Here is a 26,757-nt window from a genome sequence, read left to right on the forward strand (position 1 = left end):
TCTCCATCATTCCCCCACTGTGTCAGCGCCACGGAGACTGTGCAAGTCTACGAAGGCGCCCGCACAAAAGCCCTGCACATGCGCATAAGCCTATATGCACATGCGCAGTGTCAGGGGCGTAACTAGAACTTTGAGGGCCCCATAGCAAAATCTTGGAAGGGGCCCCCCACCCTCACCCTTTTGGCACAAGAGGTTAAAAAACAAGGTTTTGGTCCCCACATTGAAAAAAAAAAAAACTACTTAGGACTATCAGCATAATATATAATGATACTAGTGTCACAGACATGAGGAAATTGGGAACTAACTTAAGGAAGGGAGATGTGAGTGGGAGGGAGAGCAGGGGATAACTCAGGGATTATGGGGTGGGTGGTTTCCATACATGATACATTGAACAAATACATAAATGCATATACTGTACACACAAACATATAGAAATAGAAGATAACACTTACAAATACAGTATATTGTGGCAGCTTGATTGTAAGTGCAGTAATGTTCCTGTAGCCGGATCAGGTGTGCTGCAGGAGCTCAGAAGCTCGGCGGTGTTTAAAGGGACTCACGCAGACACTCTCCTAGCTTATTGAGAGTCGGCATCTAGAGGAGGTTGCGCAAGCCCCCGGGAAGAGGCTCGCATATACAGACAGTCAGCAGGCCCCGGGAGAACTGAAAGTGTGTAGATTGCGGGTAGGAGCCGAATGCGCTGTACTGCGATACGGCTCAGCCATCAACACACTGACGGCAGAGACACATGGGAGGTTGTGTTTATTCAATGGGACAGTGGAGGGGAAAGGGGTTAGGTGGGTGTCGGGAAGGCTCTGTCCGCCACCTCCATCCTCCGCTCACCGGCTCTTCCAGACTCCTCCCTCACACATCAGGCGCACGTCGGCGTCATGATGTCACCTCGTACAGGGGAGCAGCGGCCATGTTCCTGTAGCCGCGGCCCTTGCCGCTGATAGGAGGAGGACTGGATGCGTCCTCATTGTAGGGGGCCGGCGGTTATGTTGCTGTAGCCGCGGCCAGCCAGTGCTGCTGACAGGAGGTGCCGGTGGACAATGAAAGAATCATCACCTGGCGCCCCGCAGCAGTAACTGGTAAAGTGGCCCAGCCCGCCACTGATTACTGGCACTTCCACCTAGTCTGCTCCGGCTCCCTCGCCCCCTTCGCCGCAAAATCCTCCTCCGGCTCCAATATTCCTTCCCCCTCCAGTGCCGACTGCCGAGCCTGCCACGAGATCGCTCTGCAGCAGGGGAGCCTGTGTCCCTGCACAACGGACTCCTCCCCGGCACGCTCCTGCGCTCTGCTCTGCACACTCGCCGGTCTGGTGTGACAGGGTGCAGGGGATGCAGCGGGCCCCTGGGACAGTCCGGGCCCCATAGCAGCTGCACCCACGGTAGTTACGCCACTGCGCAGTGTATCAGCATCGGTCCCCCATGCGAACACGCAGGGTACCAATCCGATCTGAATCAGGCCCTAAATGTACCAGAATAAGTAATTAGGTTTATAATAATACATGAGTAGAGAATGCTGCCTGGTCACCATGGCTGTGAATCACACACAAAGCGACCAGGCAGCATTCTATTCCGGCTTCCTAGCTTGGAGCCTGACAGGGATTGGCTGTCAGCATGCTGATTGGTGAGTGGCTGGAGCTATCAGGGCCGGTGCAAGCCCCCCGCCCGCCCCAGGCAAAACCCCCCCCGCGCCGCCCGCAAACGGCAGGGGGGGGGGGTGCGGGCGATACTGCGGCGGGCGCCCGCACCCCCCAGAGCGCTGTACCTGCTGAACTGATATGCAGCTTCAGGCTCGCGCGGGGGGGCAGCGTCTCCATCTTCACTGAAATCCCTCAGCAGACAGCGGGCGGCGTGCGCGGGGGGCAGCGTCTCCATCTTCACTGAAATCCCCCAGCAGACAGCGGGCGGCGTGCGCGGGGGGGCAGCGTTTCCATCCTCTCTCAAATCCTCCAGCAGACACCGGGCGGCGTGCGCGGGGGGCAGCGTCTCCATCTTCACTGAAATCCCCCAGCAGACAGCGGGCGGCGTGTGCGGGGGGGCAGCGTCTCCATCCTCTCTCAAATCCTCCAGCAGACAGCGGGCGGCGTGCGCGGGGGGCAGCCTCGCCGGGCGGGATGGAATGTTATGCTTTCTGGTACCTCGGCGGCTCAGTACCGCCCTCCAGTGGCCGGCGCCCTAGGCAAATGCCTAGTCCTGCCTAGTGGTGGCGCCGGCCCTGGGAGCTATCCACCAATCGGAGTGCAGGCAGCCATTCACTGTATGGAAGCAAGTGGAGAGATTGCATTGGACCAAAGGAGGGGCGTGTTATGTTTTTTTTTGTTTCTGTTTACATTATTTCCCGTGAATGGGTGTGGAGGGGTCCCAAAAGCATCGCTTTGATCGGGGAATACAGTGCTGTTAAGGCGGCCCTGACCAGCCTGTCTTGTACGTAAGTGAAACAACAAAATAATGGTTAGACACAGACCCCGTATCTTTTAATTAATCTCTTGTTAATTACAAATTTTAATGTACACAAAACTGATTAGATCCATTTTTGCCTGCCGTGCCTCTGTGATCTGTAATGCCTGCTGTGAAGACTTGAGCCTCACTAAACCATCTGGGAATATAGAGAGTGATTTCAGTTGTTTAAACAATTATAATCTGTCATGAAAACAAAGAGATGTATTAGTGATATAATCTCCTTCAGTCCTTAGGCAGTGGTACTAACTAATCATTACTCTGATTAGAACGATGCTGTTAGCTCCTAGGATTGCCAGGCACTTCATAAGCAGCACTCTATCACAGTGATGGGGCTAGTCTGCAAAAGTGCCATCAAGCTTGCTGGTGAGCGAGCCGCATGAGCGCGCTGTTCCCGTGGCCAGAGAACATGGATGTCACGCTGCTGAAGTTGTTGTGAACAGTGCACCCAAACCAACAACAGTCATCCCTATCAATTATGTATTGCACTATAACAGGAGTCTTCTTGCTCCACTAACTACAAGGACTGGAGACTGCTCTCTACACTAACCACAAGAACTGGAGTCTGCTCTCTACACTTACCACAAGGACTGGAGTCTGCTCTCTACACTAACTACAAAGACTAGAGTCTGCTCTCTACACTAACCACAAGGACTGGAGTCTGCTCTCTACACTAACCACAATGACTGGAGTGATCGCTACACTAACCACAAGGACTGGAGTCTGCTCTCTACACTAACCACAAGGACTGGAGTCTGCTCGCTACACTAACCAAAAGGACTGGAGTCTGCTCTCTACACTAACCACAAGGACTGGAGTCTGCTCTCTACACTAACCACAAGGACTGGGGTCTGCTCTCTACACTAACCACAAGGACTGGAGTAATCTCTACACTAACCACAAAGACTGGAGTCTGCTCTCTACACTAACCACAAGGACTGGAGTTTTCTTTCTATGCTAACAACAAGGACTGGAGTCTGCTCTCTACATTTACCACAAGGACTGGAGTCTGCTCTCTACACTAACCACAAGGACTGGAGTCTGCTCTCTACACTAACCACAAGGACTGGAGTCTGCTCTCTACACTAACCACAAGGACTGGAGTCTGCTCGCTACACTAACCACAAGGACTGGAGTCTGCTCTCTACACTAACCACAAGCACTGGAGTCTGCTCTCTACACTAACCACAAGGACTGGGGTCTGCTCTCTACACTAACCACAAGGACTGGAGTAATCTCTACACTAACCACAAAGACTGGAGTCTGCTCTCTACACTAACCACAAGGACTGGAGTTTTCTTTCTATGCTAACAACAAGGACTGGAGTCTGCTCTCTACATTTACCACAAGGACTGGAGTCTGCTCTTTACACTAACCACAAGGACTGGAGTCTGCTCTCTACACTAACCACAAGGACTGGAGTCTTTTTTTCTATGCTAACAACAAGGACTGGAGTCTGCACTCTACACTAATCACAAGGACCGGAGTCTGCTCTCTACACTAACCACAAGGACTGGAATCTTCTCTCTACACTAACCACAATGACTGGAGTAATCTCTACACTAACCACAAAGACTGGAGTCTGCTCTCTATACTAACAACAAGGACTGGAGTCTGCTCTCTACACTAACCACAAGGACTGGAGTCTGCTCTCTACACTAACCACAAGGACTGGAGTCTGCTCTCTACACTAACCACAAGGACTGGAGTCTGCTCGCTACACTAACCACAAGGACTGGAGCCTGCTCTCTACACTAACCACAAGGACTGGAGTCTGCTCTCTACACTTACCACAATGACTGAAGTAATCGCTACACTAACCACAAGGACTGGGGTCTGCTCTCTACATTAACCACAAGGACTGGGGTCTGCTCTCTACACTAACCACAAGGACTGGAGTCTGCTCTCTACACTAACTACAAAGACTAGAGTCTGCTCTCTACACTCACCACAAGGACTGGAGTCTGCTCTCTACACTAACCACAAGGACTGGAGTCTGCTCTCTACACTAACCACAATGACTGGAGTGATCGCTACACTAACCACAAGGACTGGAGTCTGCTCTCTACACTAACCACAAGGACTGGAGTCTGCTCTCTACACTAACCACAAGGACTGGAGTCTGCTCTCTACACTAACCACAAGGACTGGAGTCTGCTCTCTACACTAACCACAAGGACTGGAGTCTGCTCGCTACACTAACCACAAGGACTGGAGTCTGCTCTCTACACTAACCACAAGGACTGGAGTCTGCTCTCTACACTAACCACAAGGACTGGGGTCTGCTCTCTACACTAACCACAAGGACTGGAGTAATCTCTACACTAACCACAAAGACTGGAGTCTGCTCTCTACACTAACCACAAGGACTGGAGTTTTCTTTCTATGCTAACAACAAGGGCTGGAGTCTGCTCTCTACATTTACCACAAGGACTGGAGTCTGCTCTCTATGCTAACCACAAGGACTGGAGTCTGCTCTCTACACTAACCACAAGGACTGGAGTCTTCTTTCTATGCTAACAACAAGGACTGGAGTCTGCACTCTACACTAATCACAAGGACCGGAGTCTGCTCTCTACACTAACCACAAGGACTGGAATCTTCTCTCTACACTAACCACAATGACTGGAGTAATCTCTACACTAACCACAAAGACTGGAGTCTGCTCTCTATACTAACAACAAGGACTGGAGTCTGCTCTCTACACTAACCACAAGGACTGGAGTCTGCTCTCTACACTAACCACAAGGACTGGAGTCTGCTCTCTACACTAACCACAAGGACTGGAGTCTGCTCTCTACACTAACCACAAGGACTGGAGTCTGCTCGCTACACTAACCACAAGGACTGGAGTCTGCTCTCTACACTAACCACAAGGACTGGAGTCTGCTCTCTACACTAACCACAAGGACTGGAGTCTGCTCTCTACACTAACCACAAGGACTGGAGTCTGCTCTCTACACTAACCACAATGACTGGAGTCTGCTCTCTACACTAACCACAAGGGCTGGAGTCTGCTCTCTACACTAACCACAAGGTCTGGAGTCTGCTCTCTACACTAACCACAAGGACTGGAGTCTGCTCTTTACACTAACTAATAGAACTGGAGTAATCTCTACACTGACCACAAGGACTGGAGTCTGCTCTCTACACAAACCACAAGGACTGGAGTCTGCTCTCTGCACTAACCACAAGAACTGGAGTAATCGCTACACTAACCACAAGGACTGGAGTCTGCTCTCTACACTAACCACAAGGACTGGAGTCTGCTCTCTACACTAACCACAAGGACTGGAGTCTGCTCTCTGCACTAACCACAAGAACTGGAGTAATTGCTACACTAACCACAAGGAATGGAGTCTGCTCTCTACACAAACCACAAGGACTGCAGTCTGCTCTCTACACTCACCACAAGGACTGGAGTCTGCTCTCTACACTAAACACAGGGACTGGAGTAATCTCTACACTAACCACAAGGACTGGAGTAATCGCTACACTAACCACAAGGACTGGAGTCTGCTCTCTACACTAACCACAAGGACTGGCGTCTGCTCTCTACACTAACCACAATGACTGGAGTCTGCTCTCTACACTAACCACAAGGACTGGAGTCTGCTCTCTACACTAACCACAAGGTCTGGAGTCTGCTCTCTACACTAACCACAAGGACTGGAGTCTGCTCTCTACACTAACCACAAGGACTGGAGTCTGCTCTCTACACTAACCACAAGGATTGGAGTCTGCTCTCTACACTAACCACAAGGATTGGAGTCTGCTCTCTACACTAACCACAAGGACTGGAGTCTGCTCTCTACACTAACCACAATGACTGGAGTAATCTTTACACTAACCACAAAGACAGGAGTCTGCTCTCTACATCAACCACAAGGACTGGCGTCTGCTCTCTACACTAACCACAATGACTGGAGTCTGCTCTCTACACTAACCACAAGGACTGGAGTCTGCTCTCTACACTAACCACAAGGTCTGGAGTCTGCTCTCTACACTAACCACAAGGTCTGGAGTCTGCTCTCTACACTAACCACAAGGACTGGAGTCTGCTCTCTACACTAACCACAAGGACTGGAGTCTGCTCTCTACACTAACCACAAGGATTGGAGTCTGCTCTCTACACTAACCACAAGGACTGGAGTCTGCTCTCTACACTAACCACAATGACTGGAGTAATCTCTACACTAACCACAAAGACAGGAGTCTGCTCTCTACATCAACCACAAGGACTGGAGTAATCTCTACACTAACCACAAGGACCGGTGTCTGCTCTCTACACTAACCACAAGAATTGGAGTCTGCTCTCTATACTAACCACAAGAACTGGAGTCTGCTCTCTATACTAACCACAAGAACTGGAGTGGGTCTTTGCATAATATTCTCAAGGACAGGAATTCATTTCTACTGTTTTTTCTGTATTTTAAATTAATACCAAGTTGAATTTATAAGGTCGATAGTCAATACGTCAACAACTGTTGGTAGGAAAGGCTATAGGTTGACACAGCTTAGGTCGATATGGACAAAAGTTAAAAATATTGACTGTCGACCTTACTAGTGTCAACCTGCCAACTGCATCCCCATGTCACTGCCTGCCACGGGCTACACAAGTGTTAATGTTCCCTTGCAGAGGCAGCAGGGACAGATGTAATGATGTCCTAGTGCCTGTCCGTATGCGATTTGTCACATAGTACAGATAATTTGTAGTCCTTTTGTACAATGTTGTTTCAGCAATTTTCGCAATTACATTTAATTGCCAGCTGTGGATCATCTGCAGGCTGTGAATCGTTTCTTTGTTCGTTTAACAAATTCCTCCCAGATCTATCATAAAGACGTTCTTACCAAATGAGCCTTTAGGCATGGAGCATATGAGCAGCAATGTGGCAGAGGCTGGATAAACTGTGGACGAGGAGAGACGTTGTGATTGAAAATGGTTTCCAGAGGAGCAATCCAATCCAGAGGTGCAGGCTATTCCAGAGGTGCAGGGCAATCCAGAAGTGCAGGCCATTCCAGAGGTGCAGGCCATTCCAGAGGTGCAGGCCAATCCAGAGGTGCAGCCCATTCCAGAGGTGCATGCTATTCCAGAGGTGCAGGCTATTCCAGAGGTGCCGGGCAATCCAGAGGTGCAGGGCAATCCAGAGGTGCAATCCAATCCAGTGGTGCAGGCCATTCCAGAGGAGCATGCCATTCCAGAGGAGCAGGCCAATCCAGAGGAGCAGGCCATTCCAGAGGTGCAAGCCAATCCAGAGGTGCAAGCCAATCCAGAGGAGAATGCCATTCCAGAGGAGAATGCCATTCCAGAGGTGCACGCCAATCCTGAGGTGCACGCCAATCCTGAGGAGCACGCCATTCCTGAGGAGCACGCCATTCCAGAGGAGCATGCCATTACAAAGGTGTAAGCCAAACCATAGGTGCAAGCCAATCCAGAGGAGAATGCCATTTCAGAGGTGCACGCCAATCCAGAGGAGCACGCCATTCCAGAGGTGCATGCCATTCTAGAGGAGCATGCCATTCCAAAGGTGTAAGCCAAACCATAGGTGCATGTCAATCCAGATGTGCAAGCCATTTTGGAGAGGGGTCTATACATCTATGTACTGGACACAAGGGTATTGAGAAGATAGGGGGCCCAAGTGCAGTCTCTGTCAGAGCCCCCTCCTGTCTAGCAAAGAGCATATAAGTGTATATGTAGCTGTCAGCTAGTAGATCATATCACTGTGCCAGAGCCTACTACTCATGAGGAGGTCTCCAGGTAAATGGAGCGACCAGCGGCCATTTTCCCAGTGATTTCCTTTCTGCATATGAGCAGTAGACTCTGGCACAATGCTTCTCAACTGATCCTCATTTCATTGGACAGTATCAGGGTTTAAAGGATTTTCTGAGGAAATGTCCTAGTTTTCAACACTGAATACTACATATATCTGTTCTGCCATAAATGTAATTCTAACTATATATTCTTAGTTTCTGTGCTTTATAAGGTAATATTTATTAGAGAAGTGTTTATAATATCACTGAGTACTGTGCTAGTTGCAGGTTGTACATACTGGAGTTTAGGTGGTGGGGCTAGTTTGCAATCTGTTCATGACCTGGAGTGTGTGATTCTTCCTAAAGGTGTTGGAGCATTAGCCATCAGCAGCTCAGAAGGAAGCTGGGGGTACTGCTCATCTTGGAGCGGTTGTGTGCCTTGGCTGAGTATGGCATCAGTTGGAGATAAATCAGCGGCCTTCACCCTGAGACACAAGATCATGGTTGTCCTGTATTTGAGAGACTCGTGTCTGCTGCAATGGCCAGTGGGAGACAGATAACTGAAACCATACTAAAGTGACCCCTGTGACTGGCTGGGTACTGAGCATCAACAGTGCAAGGTGGCCATCGTCCATCGGTGGTCAGCAGTTGTTGGTGGATTACCACGGATGGCTGATTGTTCTGCTGATAGCAGATATCCATTGGTCATCCTTCATTTATGACCATAACAGTTAAGACTGCAAAGTTTTTTGGAGCTTAGCCCACCAACTGATGCTTCCCACTTAGACTCAACTCTTCACTGATTGGCCTGCCACCTACTGTGTCCCGGCCTCCACTTACTCAGAGCCCTTGACTGTGCAATGTGTGTGATGTCCATGGATCACCTTCCTATCCTCGATGTAAAGCATCAATTGCATCATCAATGGTCACTATTGATGGTGGACCCTTTGATGACCATCCCTGTGTATTGTTGTGAATTGTACCGCTGCCATGAAAGTGATAAGTGATATGCTGCCTATCTGCCCTCTGAACACAGAGATGCAAATCTAGATGTCTAGAGAGTAACCTGCATTACATGGTGATTTTGATGTGTGTGGTAACCATGGCGACCACAGGCGGCCTCTGATCTGGACTTTTAATTATTTTGTCCCTCCTGACAGTTTACTGAACTTGTCTCATAACAAAATTCACAACTTTAAAATCAATAGGATAATATTGATAAAGTTAGATTAGATCTGAGGTGAAAAAATTCCCTCTAGCAGCAAACTCAGAGAGACGTAAATCCACTGCAAGTCAGCGTCAAGTAATACAATCTCCGGCATTTTCACAAAGCTCCTTCCTACACAGCTGTTCATGATGCCAACGTGTAAATCAGACGCGTGTCTTGATTGCATACATACTTTTTTGTTATATTGAAGCCTGAGGTGTGTTCTTGGCCAGGAATCAATCAGAATCAGCGTTGTTTGGCCAGGTATACTAGAGTATACTAGGAATTCGATTTGGATTGCTGTGCAACAGCCAGGTAGCTAACAAGTAAAACAGTGGCAGTACAGATATACACTAGAGGACAGGACGCGAGACATGGGGAACATAATTTGGCCGGGTGCAACACCCAGGCAGCCAAACCAGCTACACCACAAGGTCTTTACAACAGCCAGATAGGTAAGAAATAAACAGTGACAGTACAGATATAGAGATATGTATAAGACGGGGAACACATTTGGTTGAGCTGCACAGCTTCTAGGCAGACATCATCGCTGCCACCTTGGTCATAGCTACTTCCAGGGCAGCAGCAGGGCCATTTTTTCCCCTTCAGCATGTTATAGGACTCCCGATCTTCTGGGAAGCTGAGGGGTGGCCAGTTTGTCCAGGGGCCTTGGTTGGAGCGGTGGCTGTGAGCCCTGAGCCAGTGTGTGGGGAGAGAAGTGAGGCTGGGGGACCATTGCCGCTACCCTCCCCCCCCCCCCCGAGGCAAGAGCCTTTCCTCCTTCTCTGGGGGTTCCCCCTGGAGAACCACTGCTGTAATTTTCTCAGAGGCCATGTAGGGTGGTCTGGCTCCAAGAGATCCTGCAGGCTGGGATGCTCCCCCCACTGGGGTTTCGGTCAGAGGTCTCCTCAGGCCGCTGACGCATCCTCCATCTTTCGCAAGGGGGGTGGGGGTCGCGCCTGAGGGTCACCGTCCATCGCCGGGTCACCACCGCTTCCTCAATCGAGAGGCCACGGAGGGGTGTGGGGGTGTTGGCTGCTCACTGCACTCCAGAGCGCCCCTTTTCATCAGGGGCCAAGCATGGGAGCTCCACATGTATGCGCCCTTCCTAGCAATAGCATGACAGAAGCTTCTTGCTGAAGACTCTGCCTCATAGGAACCAGGTCCTGATTGCAACATATCAAATGTATTTTATTTTTGTTGTTTAACCTTATACATAAAACCGCATTGTACTTTTCTGTTGCTGTTCCGTTACATCAGGACATGTTACACAATGCCTCTGGTAAGCTGTAATAACAAATAGCTGTGCTCGTGGGACAGATGTTAACGTCTGAGACGTCCGCTTTGGATGCCTGACCTTTAATAATACTTAATGAAAAAAGGTCCCTGTTCAGTATCTTTACACGCTTCACCGCCACCGTGCCTGGCTCGTCTGCAGCTGCCACAGCGCAGATCCTACGCCTCAAAGAGGCTTTAATTAGGCAACTTACAGGAGACTATTGCTAACAGAGCTGGCCGAGGACCTGCAGAAATGAAAATATTATACTTTTTCGTGAAAATTTTATACAGGCGGAACAAAAACCCACCTCTCAGATTTTAAAGTTTAACAAAAAAGGCCTGGTAGATGCTATTCAATATTTTAGTGCATATGGCGGGATGCTCCATTTACCGCATTTTGATATGCAGAAAAACCTGCACACTGGGGCAAAAGCTGGCGATATCCCATAGAAGACTAGGCTTCTTAATGGGACCCAGCGCTACCTTGCACTGACCGCCTACTGACCCACGCCAACCCCCCCCCCCCTCAAATGTGTACGGGCACCACAGTGCTGCTCGGACCAGTGACCTGGAGGAGGAGGCAGCAGTCAGTATTAATGAACAGAATGCTGCTCTAGGACAAGAAATGACCACATCGTAGGTAAAAACAAACTGTGCAGCAGATTCAGGATCACTCGTAGCGATCCAAATTTGTCAGCAGACCCAATGGTCAGGGTTTGAGCACTTGCAAACCCCTAAAAGTGACCGGCATTGGCGAGTTACACAATTGCCAAGCCATTCGCTGCGAGGAGGTAGGGACGGGGGCAGACACAGGGCCGGACCAGGGAACGGGCAGCGTTTTATGGTCATCCCCATAAAAACTCTGGATGTTCCCCAGGCGGCGGGCAGCATTAAGGCGCTCGCTAAGCAGCGAACGACTGCTGCTTAATAATCAGTATTGAATTAACCCCTGTATTCCTAATACGATAGAGGTTTTCCTATTGGGTATCCAGCGTTACATTAGTGTGCAACAGGGGCAGATTGGGAACTGAAAGAGGCCCTGGAAAATGTTGTAGAAGAGGCTGGCATGGGAAGCACCAGAGGTATAACCAGGGCTGGATTAAGCAGGGGGGCTCAGGGGGTCAGTACCCCTGGGCCCCCCTGTGGTCAGGGCACAGGGGATCAGTATCCCTGGGCCCCCTCTATCTAGGGCCCCCTGGTTAGCATGTTTTTTTTGTTTAGCAAAAGGCTCTGTGCATGGGAGTGGGGTAGTGCTGCAGCTTCACCTATCTGCCGATGTGACAATGATTACTGGTGCTGAGCCTCGGGAGCATACTGACTGCACAAGTGAGCAGTGCATTGCTGGAAGTTGACCCATGAGACTTTGCACAAGAGGTCGGAGGCTGAGAAGCTTTGATTGAGCTCATCACATGCTTCTTAGGCCCATGGAAGAAAGCAGCAGCAGCGGCCTTGTCATGGGAGGGTTTTCACCAGCAGACAGGAAGACAGCAGTGCTGAGCCTGTGAGGTCTCCTACAGAGTAATGTACAGAGGGACAGTAATGCCGGACTGTTGCCACTATACAGCTGATATGACGTACCCCGGTAGTCGGGTACTTCTGGAGACGCCGGTACACATAAAGACCAGTTTATCACACAAATGGTAGAAGCTCCAACTCATAATAAGGCATTATTGGATTTGGTATTAACAAATAACATAGATCTAGTCTCAAACACAAAAGTAATTGAACATCTAGGGAACAGTGACCACAATATGGTTTAACTGGAAATCAACTTCAGTAAATTACATCATAAAGGATCGGCAAAAATACTAAACTTCAGAAAAGCTAACTTTGAAATATTCAGAGAAGCCCTAAAAAGAATTGTGTGGGAAACTGTTTTTGAGGGGGAAAATGATGAGGAAATGTGGAATACTCTAAAAAATGTACTCGAATCATTAACTATTAAATACATTCCTAAAGTAAATAAGGGTAAATTCAATAAAAAAAAGCCACCATGGTTGGACAAAAAAAATTAGGTCAGCAATCAACAAAAAAACAAGAGCATTTAAATTCTATAAAAATAACTTACAAAGAATCAAACAAAATTTGCAAAGGGGCAATCAAAGTAGCTAAAAGGGATTATGAAGAGCGCATAGCCACTGAAAGCAAAACTAACCCTAAGAAGTTTTTCAAATACATAAATAGTAAACGTATAATTAAGGACAACATAAGCCCACTAACCGATATCACTGGAAAAAGTTTTACGGAGGATAAGGGAAAAGCAAACTCTTAAATGAGTTCTTCTCATCAGTGTTTACTAAGGGAGAGCAGACTGTGGAACGCACACATACCACAAATGGGATGAACAAACCAGACCTCAATATTGATTTCTCTACTGAGGAAATAATATTGAGGCTCAGCAAAATCAAAACAAATAAATCACCTGGGCCAGATGGGATTCATCCTAGGGTACTAATGGAATTAAGGGAGGAATTAGCTTCCCCTCTACATTATATCTTCAATAATTCACTATCATCAGGAAAGGTACCAAAAGACTGGAGAATAGCAGAGGTAGTGCCATTATTCAAAAAAGGAAAAAAGGAGGATCCCGCTAATTACAGACCTGTTAGTTTAACATCAATAGTGGGTAAACTATTTGAAGGATTTTTAAGAGATGGGATCCAGGAATATTTAGACCTTCATAGTTTACTCAGTTATAACCAGCATGGGTTCGTGAAAAATCGTTCATGCCAAACTAATCTACTTGGTTTCTATGAAGAGGTTAGCAAAAACCTTGATAATGGAAATGCTGTAGATGTGATTTTCCTAGATTTTGCTAAAGCCTTCGACACCGTACCACACAAGAGGTTGATAAATAAAATGGAGGACCTGGGATTAGGGGCAAATATCTGCAGATGGGTAGGGAACTGGCTGTGTAATAGAGAACAAAGAGTGGTTGTGAACAGTGCCGTATCTAATATGATACCAGTACTAAGTGGAGTGCCCCAGGGTTCGGTTTTGGGGCCCATTTTGTTTAACATTTTTATTAACGATATTGGGATAGGGTTACTCAGCAATGTATCCATCTTTGCGGACGATACAAAACTGAGCAGAGTTATTAAATCATCAGAAGATGTCACCACGCTTCAAAATGATCTTGACAATCTAGATGAGTGGGCAAAAAAAGTGGAAGATGAGGTTCAATGTGGACAAATGCAAGGTCATGCACCTTGGGAGACATAACCAATGTGCTAGTTATAACCTAAGCGGGGATGAATTGGGTAATTCAGTACTCGAAAAGGATCTAGGAGTCCAAATAGGCAACAAACTACGGTGTAGTGCTCAATGTAATATAGCAACTAAAAACTCTAGCATGTATTAAAAGGGGCATGGAAACTAGGGATTTAAAAGTAATAATGCCTCTGTACAAATCATTGTTTAGACCGCACCTCGAATACGGAGTACAAATCTAGGCCCCGCACTATAAAAAGGACATCATAGAATTAGAAAAAAATCAAAAGAAGAGCAACTAAGCTAATTAGGGGAATGGAGACTTTAAGCTACGAGGAGAGATTAAGCAAGCTGGGACTATTTACACTAGAGAAGAGACGTTTAAGGGGGGACATGCTCAACATGTACAAATATATCAGGGGCCAATATAAGGAACTGTCAAACACCCTTGTTTCTGCTAGACAGGAATCTAGGACGAGAGGGCACGAGTTTAGATTAGAAGAAAAAAGATTTTGTTCATCTAGAAGAAAAAATTTCTTTACAGTCAGAGCAGTCAAACTTTGGAACTCTCTTCCTGGAGAAGTGGTGTCGGCAGACACAATAAATACATTCAAAATAAGGTTGGATAAACATTTATTGGTTAACAACATCCACGGGTACAAATAAGTAACATAATCTGTCTTTAAAATATCAGAACATACTATACAACAAGGGAAAAGCTACTATAAACATAGGGTGGACTAGATGGACGCAAGTCTTTATTCAGCCTCACCTACTATGTAACTATGTAACATGTGTAGTGTTTGTGCTGATGTCATGGTAATGGCAGGAATGTCTGTCTGTGTTTATGTTTCTCTTTTTGATTGGGCGTTTGTGTTAACTCATTAACCTATTGATGGGCGGGACTTTATATCGGATTGGATCACTGCTACATAAATAGGGAGAGGGGGCAATCAGGAGCATTCTCCTTGAAAAAGATGATAGATATTGATCGAAAACGCATTTGGAGCTCCTGCTGCCCTGCGAATGGACTTGCGGATAGACTCTGGACCGGTTACCCTGCTTGCCTGAGGGTGGAGGTGGAACCCGGGTATTCACTTCCTATCCCATGCGCATATGAGAACTTAGTGCACACTCCGTTCTCCACCATCTTGGGTAATTGGCCATTGCTTATCTTATTTTCCCTATGTGTGTGTATATTTTAACGTTCAAATGATATTATTCTACGTACCATTTCTCCATTTATTTTATGGTACCTTGGAATACCGTTTGGAGTTCAATAGCCTCATTTCTGCTGGTCCAGTGGATTTATTGGTTGGTACCTGGTTGCTATTCAGTACGGAGAAGAGGAGACGCTCTTCAATAAAAAGGAGCGTATGGTATAATACACCTGTATTCATTTTGGAGAAGAGGACTGTCTCTTTATGAATAGGGACTTAATATTCCACTAGTGGCGCCATTGGAGGGGACATCCTGATCTCCTTCTTTTTTTGTGTTGTTTATGGTTATTTAGGGATACCATAGAGGTGTACGTTCCTTCAGGCTGCCTAGGCCGGCGCACAGATAGTTTCATCTCACTCTTTTTGCTGCATTTGTTATATAGAAAGTCTGATACCTTTCTGTCACATTTGAGTATTGTATCAAATAACCCCAACATATACTGCTCTGTAACATACATCTAATAAGCACGTGTGACATTAAATTATCCTGTGTGACACAAGTTCCCCGTAGTTGTCACAGTTAAACTAAACTGAGCCATCAATGTGAGTTCTCTGTTTGTCACTGGTTCTAGATTAGATATGAAAGTCAGGAGAATGTTTAATGAATCCAGATGACAGGTCATATATATCACATTACGTGTGACGAGTTGCCTATTCTACACAGTGTGTAATAGGATCCTGTTTGTCATACAGATAATTGTATCAAACCCGTGCAAATACTGTTGATAGCCAGACATCATTTTATCAATGACATATACAGTAGGAGCAAGTTTCATCTTTGCTCCTTTGTCCATGGCTAGCCATGGCTATTCTATTGTTCTCAGCTGCAATACAATACGTATTGCAGCTGAGAACAATAGAATAGCCGTGGCTAGCCATGGCCAAAGGAGCAAAGATGAAACTTGCTCCTACTGTAAGTAAAAATATCATTTTCAAAGCCTCCAAAATCTCATAAAGTGTCTTTTGCTGACCATGATGAGCGATACTACAGCACCAAAATGGATGCAAGTCAGTAACTTGGGTTGTTGCTGAACTAAGGGGGTTATTCTGGTTGGTTTGCTCAGTTGCGAATTCGCATCCTTGCGAGTCAACCAAACCCCGCCTTGCGAATGGTCGTACGCCGGCCTGTCATTTGCAAGGCGAGTACGTTTGCACTGGCTGCATAAACATCTAATCACAGCCTGTGTGTGGGGTGGGGGGGACGGACATCCACATCATTCGATCAACGGATGTCAGCTGCCAGCCCCCCGCATCATTGGCACATCAAATGGTCATCATTATGGCCGGACCGCCTCCCCCCCCAGCGGCCGTAAGGTTGGGTGCATGCACATGCGCAAAGACAAAACATTGGCCGCGTGAGAGCGGACCTGAATAGCAGGGGCAAATGCAGGATTTTCAGAAGGGGGTTTCCAGAGAGGGGCGGAGCAAAGCACGGAGATGGACACTTAGGTGACCCAGTATATGCCGGGTCAGTTAAAGTATTATAGATAGACCAAATGTATGTATATAAATAATAATAATAATAATAAAATATATATAGATCCTTGGGATGGCACTGGTTCGTGATGGGGTTTTTTAACCAATATAATCAAAAATCTGGTGCCCTCCTAGAGTAAGGTGAACAAAGTTACCCAATGTATATGCGCGCTGGGCGGCGGCACTCGGAAAAAAAGACAGGACAGCAGGCAATTGGGGTGCCGACGTTTCAAAGCCCGCAGGCTTTTTTATGAAGGTGCTGGTGAACACCAGCACCTTTATAAAAAAGCCTGCGGGCTTTGAAACGTCGGCACCCCAATTGCCTGCTGTCCTGTCTTTTTTTCTGAGTGCCGCCGCCAAGCACGCATATATTTAACAGCAGTGTAGACCCCTGTGCATAGCAATGTATTGGGGCCCCTACTGATCCTCCAGCGGTGGGGGTGGGGGAAGCTTTGATGTCCCGCAGGTGGTAGGGGGTATTATATCAACCGCTCAGCATGTAGGGCCTGGATCAGTAATTTCCACTAATTATCCCTTTACTGTACAGATGGTGGAAGATGGGGTGGGAGAAGGGGGTATTGGGCTGAATGAAGGGGCCCTGATACATAACTTCCAGGGTTGTAGAGGATGTTTAATACGCAGAGGAGGGGTGTATAGTGGAGTGGGCTTATTATTCATCATTTTCTGGTGGGAGGACAGCTTGCTTGACTGCAGATATCTCCAGTTCCTGGAACTAGAATCCCACCTACCAAATGGTATTGGGGACTAGGGGATCAGAGTTCAGGAGGCAGAGCAATCCGCCAATGAGAATATAAAACTACATACCAGGTGTGTGGAGCTGGAGCAGTAACCAGCTGCTGGAAGGCTGATATCTCTGACAAGCTACTAGTGTCCCTCAAAGGGGGAGAGTCCCAGCTTTTGGAATATAGCCTCAGAAAAACTCTAAGTCAGACAGAAACTGAAATATCTGACTGGGAAGAGCAATTAACAGGCTTGGATGGGGACCACTCATTTGAAGTCAGATATCTCCGGTTCCCCAGGGCCGATTTTTACAATTCTTGTACCCATGGAAAGAGGGGACCCTCAGCTTTCAGCCTAGGCCTATATTCCGGGGGGGGGGGGTTTCTGGGTACTCAGAAACCCCCCCTACGTGCGCTACTGAATAGGGTCCTAAATGTAGCATGGGGTACACTTATTGGGGGTCCACTTGCTCAGGTTTTCATTTGTCAATCTTTTCAATGTTGACCTCTGGCCTTTGTCAAACTTTTTCCAGTGTTCACCTGTGCACGTTGACCTTTTGGGGTCGAGCTACTGTACCCACACCCAAAATGTTTGCTGTTGTCACACATACAAACTATGAGTGTGCCTAGCCAAACTTTAATACAGCAATCCCGATATTTTAAGCAGGCATCTATAGTAGCGTCCCCGTTCAAATCATCTACTTTTCAAATCTCTCTAGAAGTTTCATCAAAATATGTAGTCACAAACATGCCCCCCCTGCTCTCAGCGTTGGGACAAAGGAAGCAGGCTGGATTTTATAGTACACAGAGCAGACATAAGATCAGAGGGGCATTCTACATCATGTACCATGCAACTGTGGTTGCTATGGTAATCACCTGCAGAATTTTAAATGATTAATGGCAGTCTAAGAGGAAAAAAACTAGGTAGAAAGGGTAATTACTAAGATTCTTCTTATAGCCTTTCACAGTGATTTGTGGTAAACAAAACGACCACCTAATTGTGTTTAAATGACTTTAATCAATCAAAAAAAAATCTGATTGGTTGCTTCTCGTTACAACATAATTAGTATATGGATCGTAGGACCTTATTAATGAAAATTTTGCTCTTTGTCTCTGCAGTGTTCAGTAGAAGACAGGACCATGACAGCATCATCCTCCCGGTCATCTTTGGCATCATATGTTTGGTAGGCACTATTGGAAACTGCATCGTCATCTACACCATTAACAAAAAGCCAAAGGGAAACCACAACATTGCCGATATCTTCATTGTGAGCCTGTCGGTGACAGATCTCCTCTTCTTGCTTGGAATGCCATTTTTAATTCACCAATTGCTGGGCAATGGAGTCTGGCATTTTGGTGCCACCATGTGCACTCTCATCACAGCTTTGGATGCCAACAGCCAGTTTGCCAGCACCTATATCCTGACTGCCATGTCCATCGACCGCTACCTTGCCACAGTACACCCCATCCGCTCTTCGTATGTGAGGACAACCTGTGCGGCGGCACTGGTCATCTTGCTGTTGTGCCTCTGTTCTCTGATCACCATCATCCCGGTCTTCATGTACAGTCAACTTATTGAGCTTCCAGATGGCAATGCCGGCTGTGGCATCATTTTGCCCAACCTGTCGATTGATATCTATTGGTACACCCTTTATCAGTTCTTCTTGGCCTTCGTCATCCCTCTCCTCATCATCTGCATCGTCTACATCAAGATCCAGAAGCATATCTCATGCATGGTGGTACCTCTACCCCAAAGGAACTTCCGAGTCCGCTCCAAGAAGATCACTAGGACATCGGTCACTATCTGCTCTGCCTTCTTCATTTGCTGGGCTCCGTACTACATACTGCAGCTGGTTCACCTGAAAGTAGAGGATCCCACGGTGATATTTCTGTACGCTTACAATGTAGCGATCAGCCTCGGCTATGCTAATAGCTGTATAAATCCATTTATTTACATCGTCTTAAGTGACACCTTCAAGAGACACCTTATTAAGGCCGTGTGTCCAGGGCAGCAACAGAGACGAGGCGAGAGGCACACCACCAGCGAGGTCAGCCCGTCTGTCAGAATATGCTCCGTTCCCACTCAGGAGACCTCTCTAAGCATGATGTACTCCCACAACATAGACAATTACATTTCTCTGTCAGTCTCTGTACCGTGAACAAATCATCTTAAGGAACCCGCAGTGATATTGCACACGTCTCATCGCTTAAAGGACAAGGATCTTGGCGTGGAAGGGTTTGAGCGAAACATTTTCACTGGTGGAATTATTTCAGTTCCCCCCCAGAAAATAAATCTCAAAAAGTCCCCAGTTCCTTGGCCACCTGCAGCTCTGGGCCCCATAGCAGCTGCACCCCTTGCACCTATGGTAGTGACGCCCTTGTTTAGGTCTTCTCTCGCTGAGCTAGGAGTCAGTTGATGGGTCATATTTATGGACAAGGTAAAAAAATGAGGATGTGCAGGATCTATGGGATATTTAATCTATATCACAGTATTGTTCCGGTCACTTTGGTTTGCACTTTTTGCACCGGTCGCAACAGAGACACCCCCCTAGTGGAGCATAGAAACACCCCAGAAATTGGTATACCCCAGATATCACCCACTGCTGTCCCTTTAACAAATGTCACAATGGATAGAGATGGGTGCCCACCTTAGATGAGAATTTGCAGCATTGGGTGCTCTGTGAACCTGCAAAGGTGGTTTGTATGGGAGACAGTAGGGGGACGGGGCCACATCCTAAAAAAACAAAACAGTCACTGGCTGATAGGTGGCCTCACATGTGTGTTGGCCTATCCCGGATGTTTCCTGTAGGATCTATTACCAATTCGCCCCAGGCAGACACATATTACATAACCCGTTGAATACCTTTGTGCAGATAACTCAAAGGTATGTTACATAGTAGACACACCAGGAGGGAGGAAATAAATGATTTTGGATCTAGGTAGACTAGAGGAATGGCCAAAAACATGGTAACTACAGTGTAATATACGGTACATAAAATGCAAAATCATGCACTTGGGTCTCAAAAACCTCATAGGCTAAATATAGCATTAAAGGTACAATAATGGAAACTACTAAGCAGTTGCAGATTTTACCTATGAGCACCAGGACTGCAGACACACCCCCGACCCCCCACCCCACTAGAATCCGCTACTGCAGTGAACCAGTTGCAGTTCACTGTAATTGGCTAACTGGCAGTAACTTCCTATAGGGAGTCCTACCTGTCAGTTACAGACACTTAAGGCAATCCCATTGGGAGTTGGACTGCCAGACCAGCAATAAGTAGAAAACCACTCCCTGCATTATCGCCAGCCCTATGAAAAGATAACAATAGATAACCGAGCTTTATAAATGCAATGTGAGCCCTATTTCCTGCAGTAATCCAATCGGAAGTGGCAACTGACAAACAGCCAATCAGAGGCAGCTCATTTACCTGCAAAACCATACCCCAGTTTCTGTGCCCCGCCCCCATTTCCCAGTGGGTGTGAACAGATACCGGCTCGTCGCTCAGCAGAATAGGACTATGGGCTGCAGACTGCATTTAGGGCAGGAGAACTGGAATCTACCATAGACGTCTTTTGTCCTTCCATAAATATAATTTTTTTCTGCTACATAATCACCCAGAATTAAAAAAAGACAATGACTGAGAATTGCACAAACATAATACAGAGATTTATTGAAATATCTGCATGACAAAAGAGCACAGTACAACTTACTTGAACAAAGACCCTTAGACAACAAAAGAAATGGTCCAATTATATCTACATTGAAAGAACAAAGCGGGAATGTACAGTTATATATTGTGTCAATATGAATGATGTGTTTTGCAATTATATTGCAGCTTATACATTGGAACATGTTCTTTAAAAACGGTGACATTTGTACCCCGTCACCACAGGTGTTACACAGCTAAACTCTGATCAGCCTGAGACATATATCATCCGTCCACACACTATGATAGACTGTGATTATACAAAGCGGGATAGAAGCCAGCAGGAATTACTAACACAACTCAGCTTCTGCCTTTAGAAACGTTTATTACTATTTAATCTGGAAAGATCTGCAGCATACTTTGTATAGAACAGAATCATAATGAATTGCACAGTATGAGATATGTGGAGTGGTTAGAAAAGTCTACACACCCTTACTTATCCAAATAGAAGTTTATTTTTGGTGATGCGTGGGTCGTACGCTGCTGCGATTTCTCTTCATGCTAATGAACAGCCCTTCCGCTAGGGTACGGCTATGCGTGTACACATGGGACTCGCCCCGGGAATTTCGTCTGAGCCCGGTGTGTATCAAGATGTGGTTATGCCGTCAGTCTGTAACTACATCCTGTCAGCCCCGGTTGCCGCGGCCAAATATACAGTGTAGCAACAATATTCTTGCCTGTACGGACTAGTTGGCCAGACAACAGTGACGCTGTGGGGCCACACATCGCTATCGCCCGCTGTGTACACACGGGGCGATTCAGATAAACCTACTAAGCCCTTACATTACTTCTCTCCCATGTATGACTGCGGAGAAGTGTGTTATATGACAGGATAGCTCACCGATATGTGGGGTAATGTATAAATGGTCAGTGGCACTGACCGTTCTGATGCGTGTAGCTATCCAGTTCAGCAGCTGCAGGTGTCATTGGCCATACCTCGCAGCAGGGACAGCGCTGTCTCTGGCGGCAGACGGTTACCACCCTGAACCTCTTCCTGTCAGTCAATTTGTGAGGGCATTGCGATTAGATTACACACTGTTCTTTTGTCGCGGATTGGCTTCACACATGCACGCTACATTACGTACGTATGTGCAGTCATTCCATAATTGATAGACTTGCCTATTTGCACAACGATCTGAATCAGACCCTTGGAGGGTGATTTAAGAGGACTGGAAAGGGACTGAATTAGGCCCCGTGCCGATGTTTAGGGGACTGTGCATGCGAGATTATGTGCATGTTCAACCCCCCCTGTGCAAATGCATTCGTCCAGTATCACACTTGCCGAGGCGTTGGCACGGGTAGCGTAGCGAGAGGGGGGCAGGCAGGGGATAAGTTAAACATCAGGGGAGCGCCCAGCGTTTTATGAGTGTCCTCATAAAAATGGTCATTAACCAGCTAATAATTTCTCTCCCCTTCAGACACATGCGAGGGAATGTGTTCGTGTACATCCGTTTGCATGTTACCTAGGGAATTTGGTGGTGGCGAAGGGGATGTTCGGCTGGGTGGCGGGTGGCGTTAAGCGGCTCGATAAGCATCAAACTACCGCTGCTTAGGGAGAGGAGAGCTACAGAATCAGGTCCTTGAATGCAAGTCTAGTCTAGGAGCTGTCCAGCATGTCAGGTGCTGAATCTACAGGACTGAAAGGACCTGTATTATGAAAACACTAAAACAGGCATCTCCAAACTGTGGCCCTCCAGCTGTTGTGAAACTACACATCCCAGCATGCCTTGCAATAGTTTTCACATTCCCTAATAGCAAAACTGTAGCAAGGCATGATGGGACTTATGGACCATAGTTTGGACATGCCTGCACTAACGTAAGGTCCATGTCCAACCTTGCTACCACTTCCATACAGGCAAACAGGGAGCTGCATAAGGCAGGAATATGCGCACTGTATTTACTGATGCACAGCTGACAATTAGATAAGAGTGATAGGGAACAAAGTGCACACTGCTGCAGTATTTACCATAGGTCTAATATTGAGTTAATGAGACAGTAGTGGAAAGGAGCCACCAGTAACCTGCTGAACTAGATGATTATTACACGTTAATGTCATGTCTCTATATGTAACAAAGTCCGTAGCCCTACTCATTGTATATAATCTACAATAAAATTCATGGACATTACACTAAAACATGCACTTTACACTCCATATATCCTATGTTAAACCTAGTGGTTCTAAACACAATAGAATTTATGTTCCTCTAATACCCCTTACACACCAGCCTGAATTTCCGGGTTGGCCCCGGGAACAACCCGGGACTAGCGCTAGTGGGCAAGGTTCCCGGTCAAATTCCCAGGAGACAGGCTGGTGTGAAAGGTACTTACCCGGCATCCCAGCTTGCTTCCATCCGAGTGGCGGGGACCGGGCGGTGGGGTCCGGGGTCCAGACTGCAGGGATCTCAAATTTCCAGCCCGGGAAAGAGGCTGGTGTGAAAGGTACTTACCCGGCATCCCAGCTTGCTCCTACCAAGTGGCGGGACCGGGCGGTGTGGTCCAGGGGACTGGGCAACAAGGTCCAGACTACAGGGATCCAGCATTGGCGGCTGGGCACTTGTAGTGCTATTTGCCGGGCAGCGGGGCAGGAAGCGCTGCTGGATTTGAAAAGACTGGCCGGACGCTCTCAGCCTATCAGCATCCGGTCAGTCTTTTCAAAAAAATTTAAAATTCTCCCACCCCGCTGCCTGGCAAATAGCGTTACAAGCACTCAGTTGCCGCCAATGCTGGATCCCCACTAAAATGCACTCCGTCCTTCAAGGACACTGATTAATATATAATATAATTTACGCTGCTTCTTCACTATAGAAACACCACAGTCTTTAATGGATAGCAACTGACAAGAGATGTCTGTCATTGCAACTGGCATGTTACTGTTTCAGCCTCATTAGGTCTCATCAGTGTGATGTACATATTCTGGGAAGAGCTTATATGGAACACCTACATTATCGCTGGGTCACACCAGAATCCCGTGTACTAATATTGATCTGTACTTACAATAACCGCAATCACATCTGAATGAGAACCTTCATGATGACTGTTATTTTTCTTTTAGTATTGTATAACATGTATAATTATTTATATATCCGGACTTTATAATTTATCTCATTAAGAAAAAATAAATGTGTTCTGTTTTGCTATGTTATGTCTCTGCTTTAGCTGTTTTACATTCAGCGATTGTTACTGTGGCTACAGCTGTTATATACAGACTTATGTGACATTTGCTTTGTAGATACAGAAGGAGCAACTCTCAGTAGAGCTGCTCCTGGCGATTCTATTGCCATCAGCTGCCGTTTGCCAGCCCTCCGCCTCCTCCCCGCCGCTCTCTTAACACTGCCTGAACACCCGCCACCCCCGCCCGTCTCCTGGGAGCAGAGATGGGCAGGGTTTCTGCCATCCACCACCGAGTGAAGGGGACACGCATGCGCGTGAGATGTGCACGCGCCCCCGTCAGATGCAGCGCCTCTCCGTCAGCAATCGCCAGCGATCCGGTGATTCCCTGGGGTGGGTGAGAGGTGCTACATCTGTATACTCAGGGGGTTTTGGGGGGAATAGTGTGGAATTACGTTCCAGCACCTGAACTAGTAGGTGGAACTAGTTCCATCTGCACCATGGCCCTGCATAGTAATTCCAACAGAAAGGCCTGCCCCACCACCTATGTCTATAGATCAGGGGTCCTCAAACTATTTTGCTCTGGGACCCCATCAGACAATAAAAATAATTACAGGACCCCAACGAGTTACTGCAGAAGGACATCACATCACACGAGTAGTCAGCAGACAGCACATACATGGCAGCATTGTGGAGGCACAGAGTGATGGGAGGAGTCTGATATACCATAACCTGTCACATCACATGGTGTAGTCAGCAGACAGCACATACATGGCAGCATTGTGGAGGCACAGAGTGATGGGAGGAGTCTAATATACCATAACCCATCACATCACATGTGTAGTCAGCAGACAGCACATACATGGCAGCATTGTGGAGGCACAGAGTGATGGGAGGAGTCTAATATACCATAACCCATCACATCACACGTGTAGTCAGCAGACAGCACATACATGGCAGCATTGTGGGGGCACAAAGTGATGGGAGGAGTCTGATATACCATAACCCATCACATCATACGTGTAGTCAGCAGACAGCACATACATGGCAGCATTGTGGGGGCACAAAGTGATGGGAGGAGTCTGATATACCATAACCCATCACATCACATGGTGTAGTCAGCAGACAGCACATGCATGGCAGCATTGTGGAGGCACAGAGTGATGGGAGGAGTCTGATATACCATAACCTGTCACATCACATGGTGTAGTCAGCAGACAGCACATGCATGGCAGCATTGTGGAGGCACAGAGTGATGGGAGGGGTCTGATATACCATAACCTGTCACATCACATGGTGTAGTCAGCAGACAGCACATACATGGCAGCATTGTGGAGGCACAGAGTGATGGGAGGAGTCTAATATACCATAACCCATCACATCACATGTAGTCAGCAGGCAGCACAAACATGGCAGCATTGTGGAGGCACAGAGTGATGGGAGGAGTCTGATATACCATAACCCATCACATCACATGTGTAGTCAGCAGACAGCACATACATTGCAGCATTGTGGAGGCACAGAGTGATGGGAGGAGTCTAATATACCATAACCCATCACATCACATGTGGAGTCAGCAGACAGCACATACATGGCAGCATTGTGGAGGCACAGAGTGATGGGAGGAGTCTAATATACCATAACCCATCACATCACATGTGGAGTCAGCAGACAGCACATACATGGCAGCATTGTGGAGGCACAGAGTGATGGGAGGAGTCTGATATACCATAACCCATCACATCACATGTGTAGTCAGCAGACAGCACATACATGGCAGCATTGTGGGGGCACAGAGTGATGGGAGGAGTCGGATATACCATAACCCATCACATCACATGTGTGGTCAGCAGACAGCACATACATGGCAGCATTGTGGAGGCACAGAGTGATGGGAGGAGTGTAATATACCACAACCCATCACATCACATCTGTGGTCAGCAGACAGCACATACATGGCAGCATTGTGGAGGCACAGAGTGATGGGAGGAGTCTAATATACCATAACCCATCACATCACATGTGTAGTCAGCAGACAGCACATACATGGCAGCATTGTGGAGGCACAGAGTGATGGGTGGAGTGTAATATACCATAACCCATCACATCACATGTGTAGTCAGCAGACAGCACATACATGGCAGCATTGTGGAGGCACAGAGTGATGGAAGGAGTGTAATATACCACAACCCATCACATCACATCTGTGGTCAGCAGACAGCACATACATGGCAGCATTGTGGAGGCACAGAGTGATGGGAGGAGTCTAATATACCATAACCCATCACATCACATGTGTAGTCAGCAGACAGCACATACATGGCAGCATTGTGGAGGCACAGAGTGATGGGTGGAGTGTAATATACCATAACCCATCACATCACATGTGTAGTCAGCAGACAGCACATACATGGCAGCATTGTGGGGGCACAGAGTGATGGGAGGAGTCGGATATACCATAACCCATCACATCACATGTGTGGTCAGCAGACAGCACATACATGGCAGCATTGTGGAGGCACAGAGTGATGGGAGGAGTGTAATATACCACAACCCATCACATCACATCTGTGGTCAGCAGACAGCACATAC

The 26,757-nt window shown here is 47.2% G+C and overlaps 1 protein-coding gene across 1 annotated transcript in view; it reads left to right on the forward strand.

Moving 5' to 3' along the window:
- LOC146020023 (melanin-concentrating hormone receptor 1-like) overlaps positions 1–24,175 on the forward strand; it is a 51,406-nt gene extending 27,231 nt beyond the window's left edge. The window contains exon 3 of the mRNA XM_083152773.1: positions 18,467–24,175. Within this exon, the coding sequence (XP_083008899.1) occupies positions 18,467–19,506 (1,040 nt within the window). The 3' untranslated portion in view covers positions 19,507–24,175. The remainder of the gene's footprint in view (positions 1–18,466) is intronic.
- The last annotated feature ends 2,582 nt before the right edge of the window (positions 24,176–26,757 follow it).

This window comes from Crinia signifera, chromosome 7 (assembly GCF_055691185.1).
Source record: "Crinia signifera chromosome 7, ASM5569118v1, whole genome shotgun sequence".
Taxonomy (NCBI): Eukaryota; Metazoa; Chordata; class Amphibia; order Anura; family Myobatrachidae; genus Crinia; species Crinia signifera.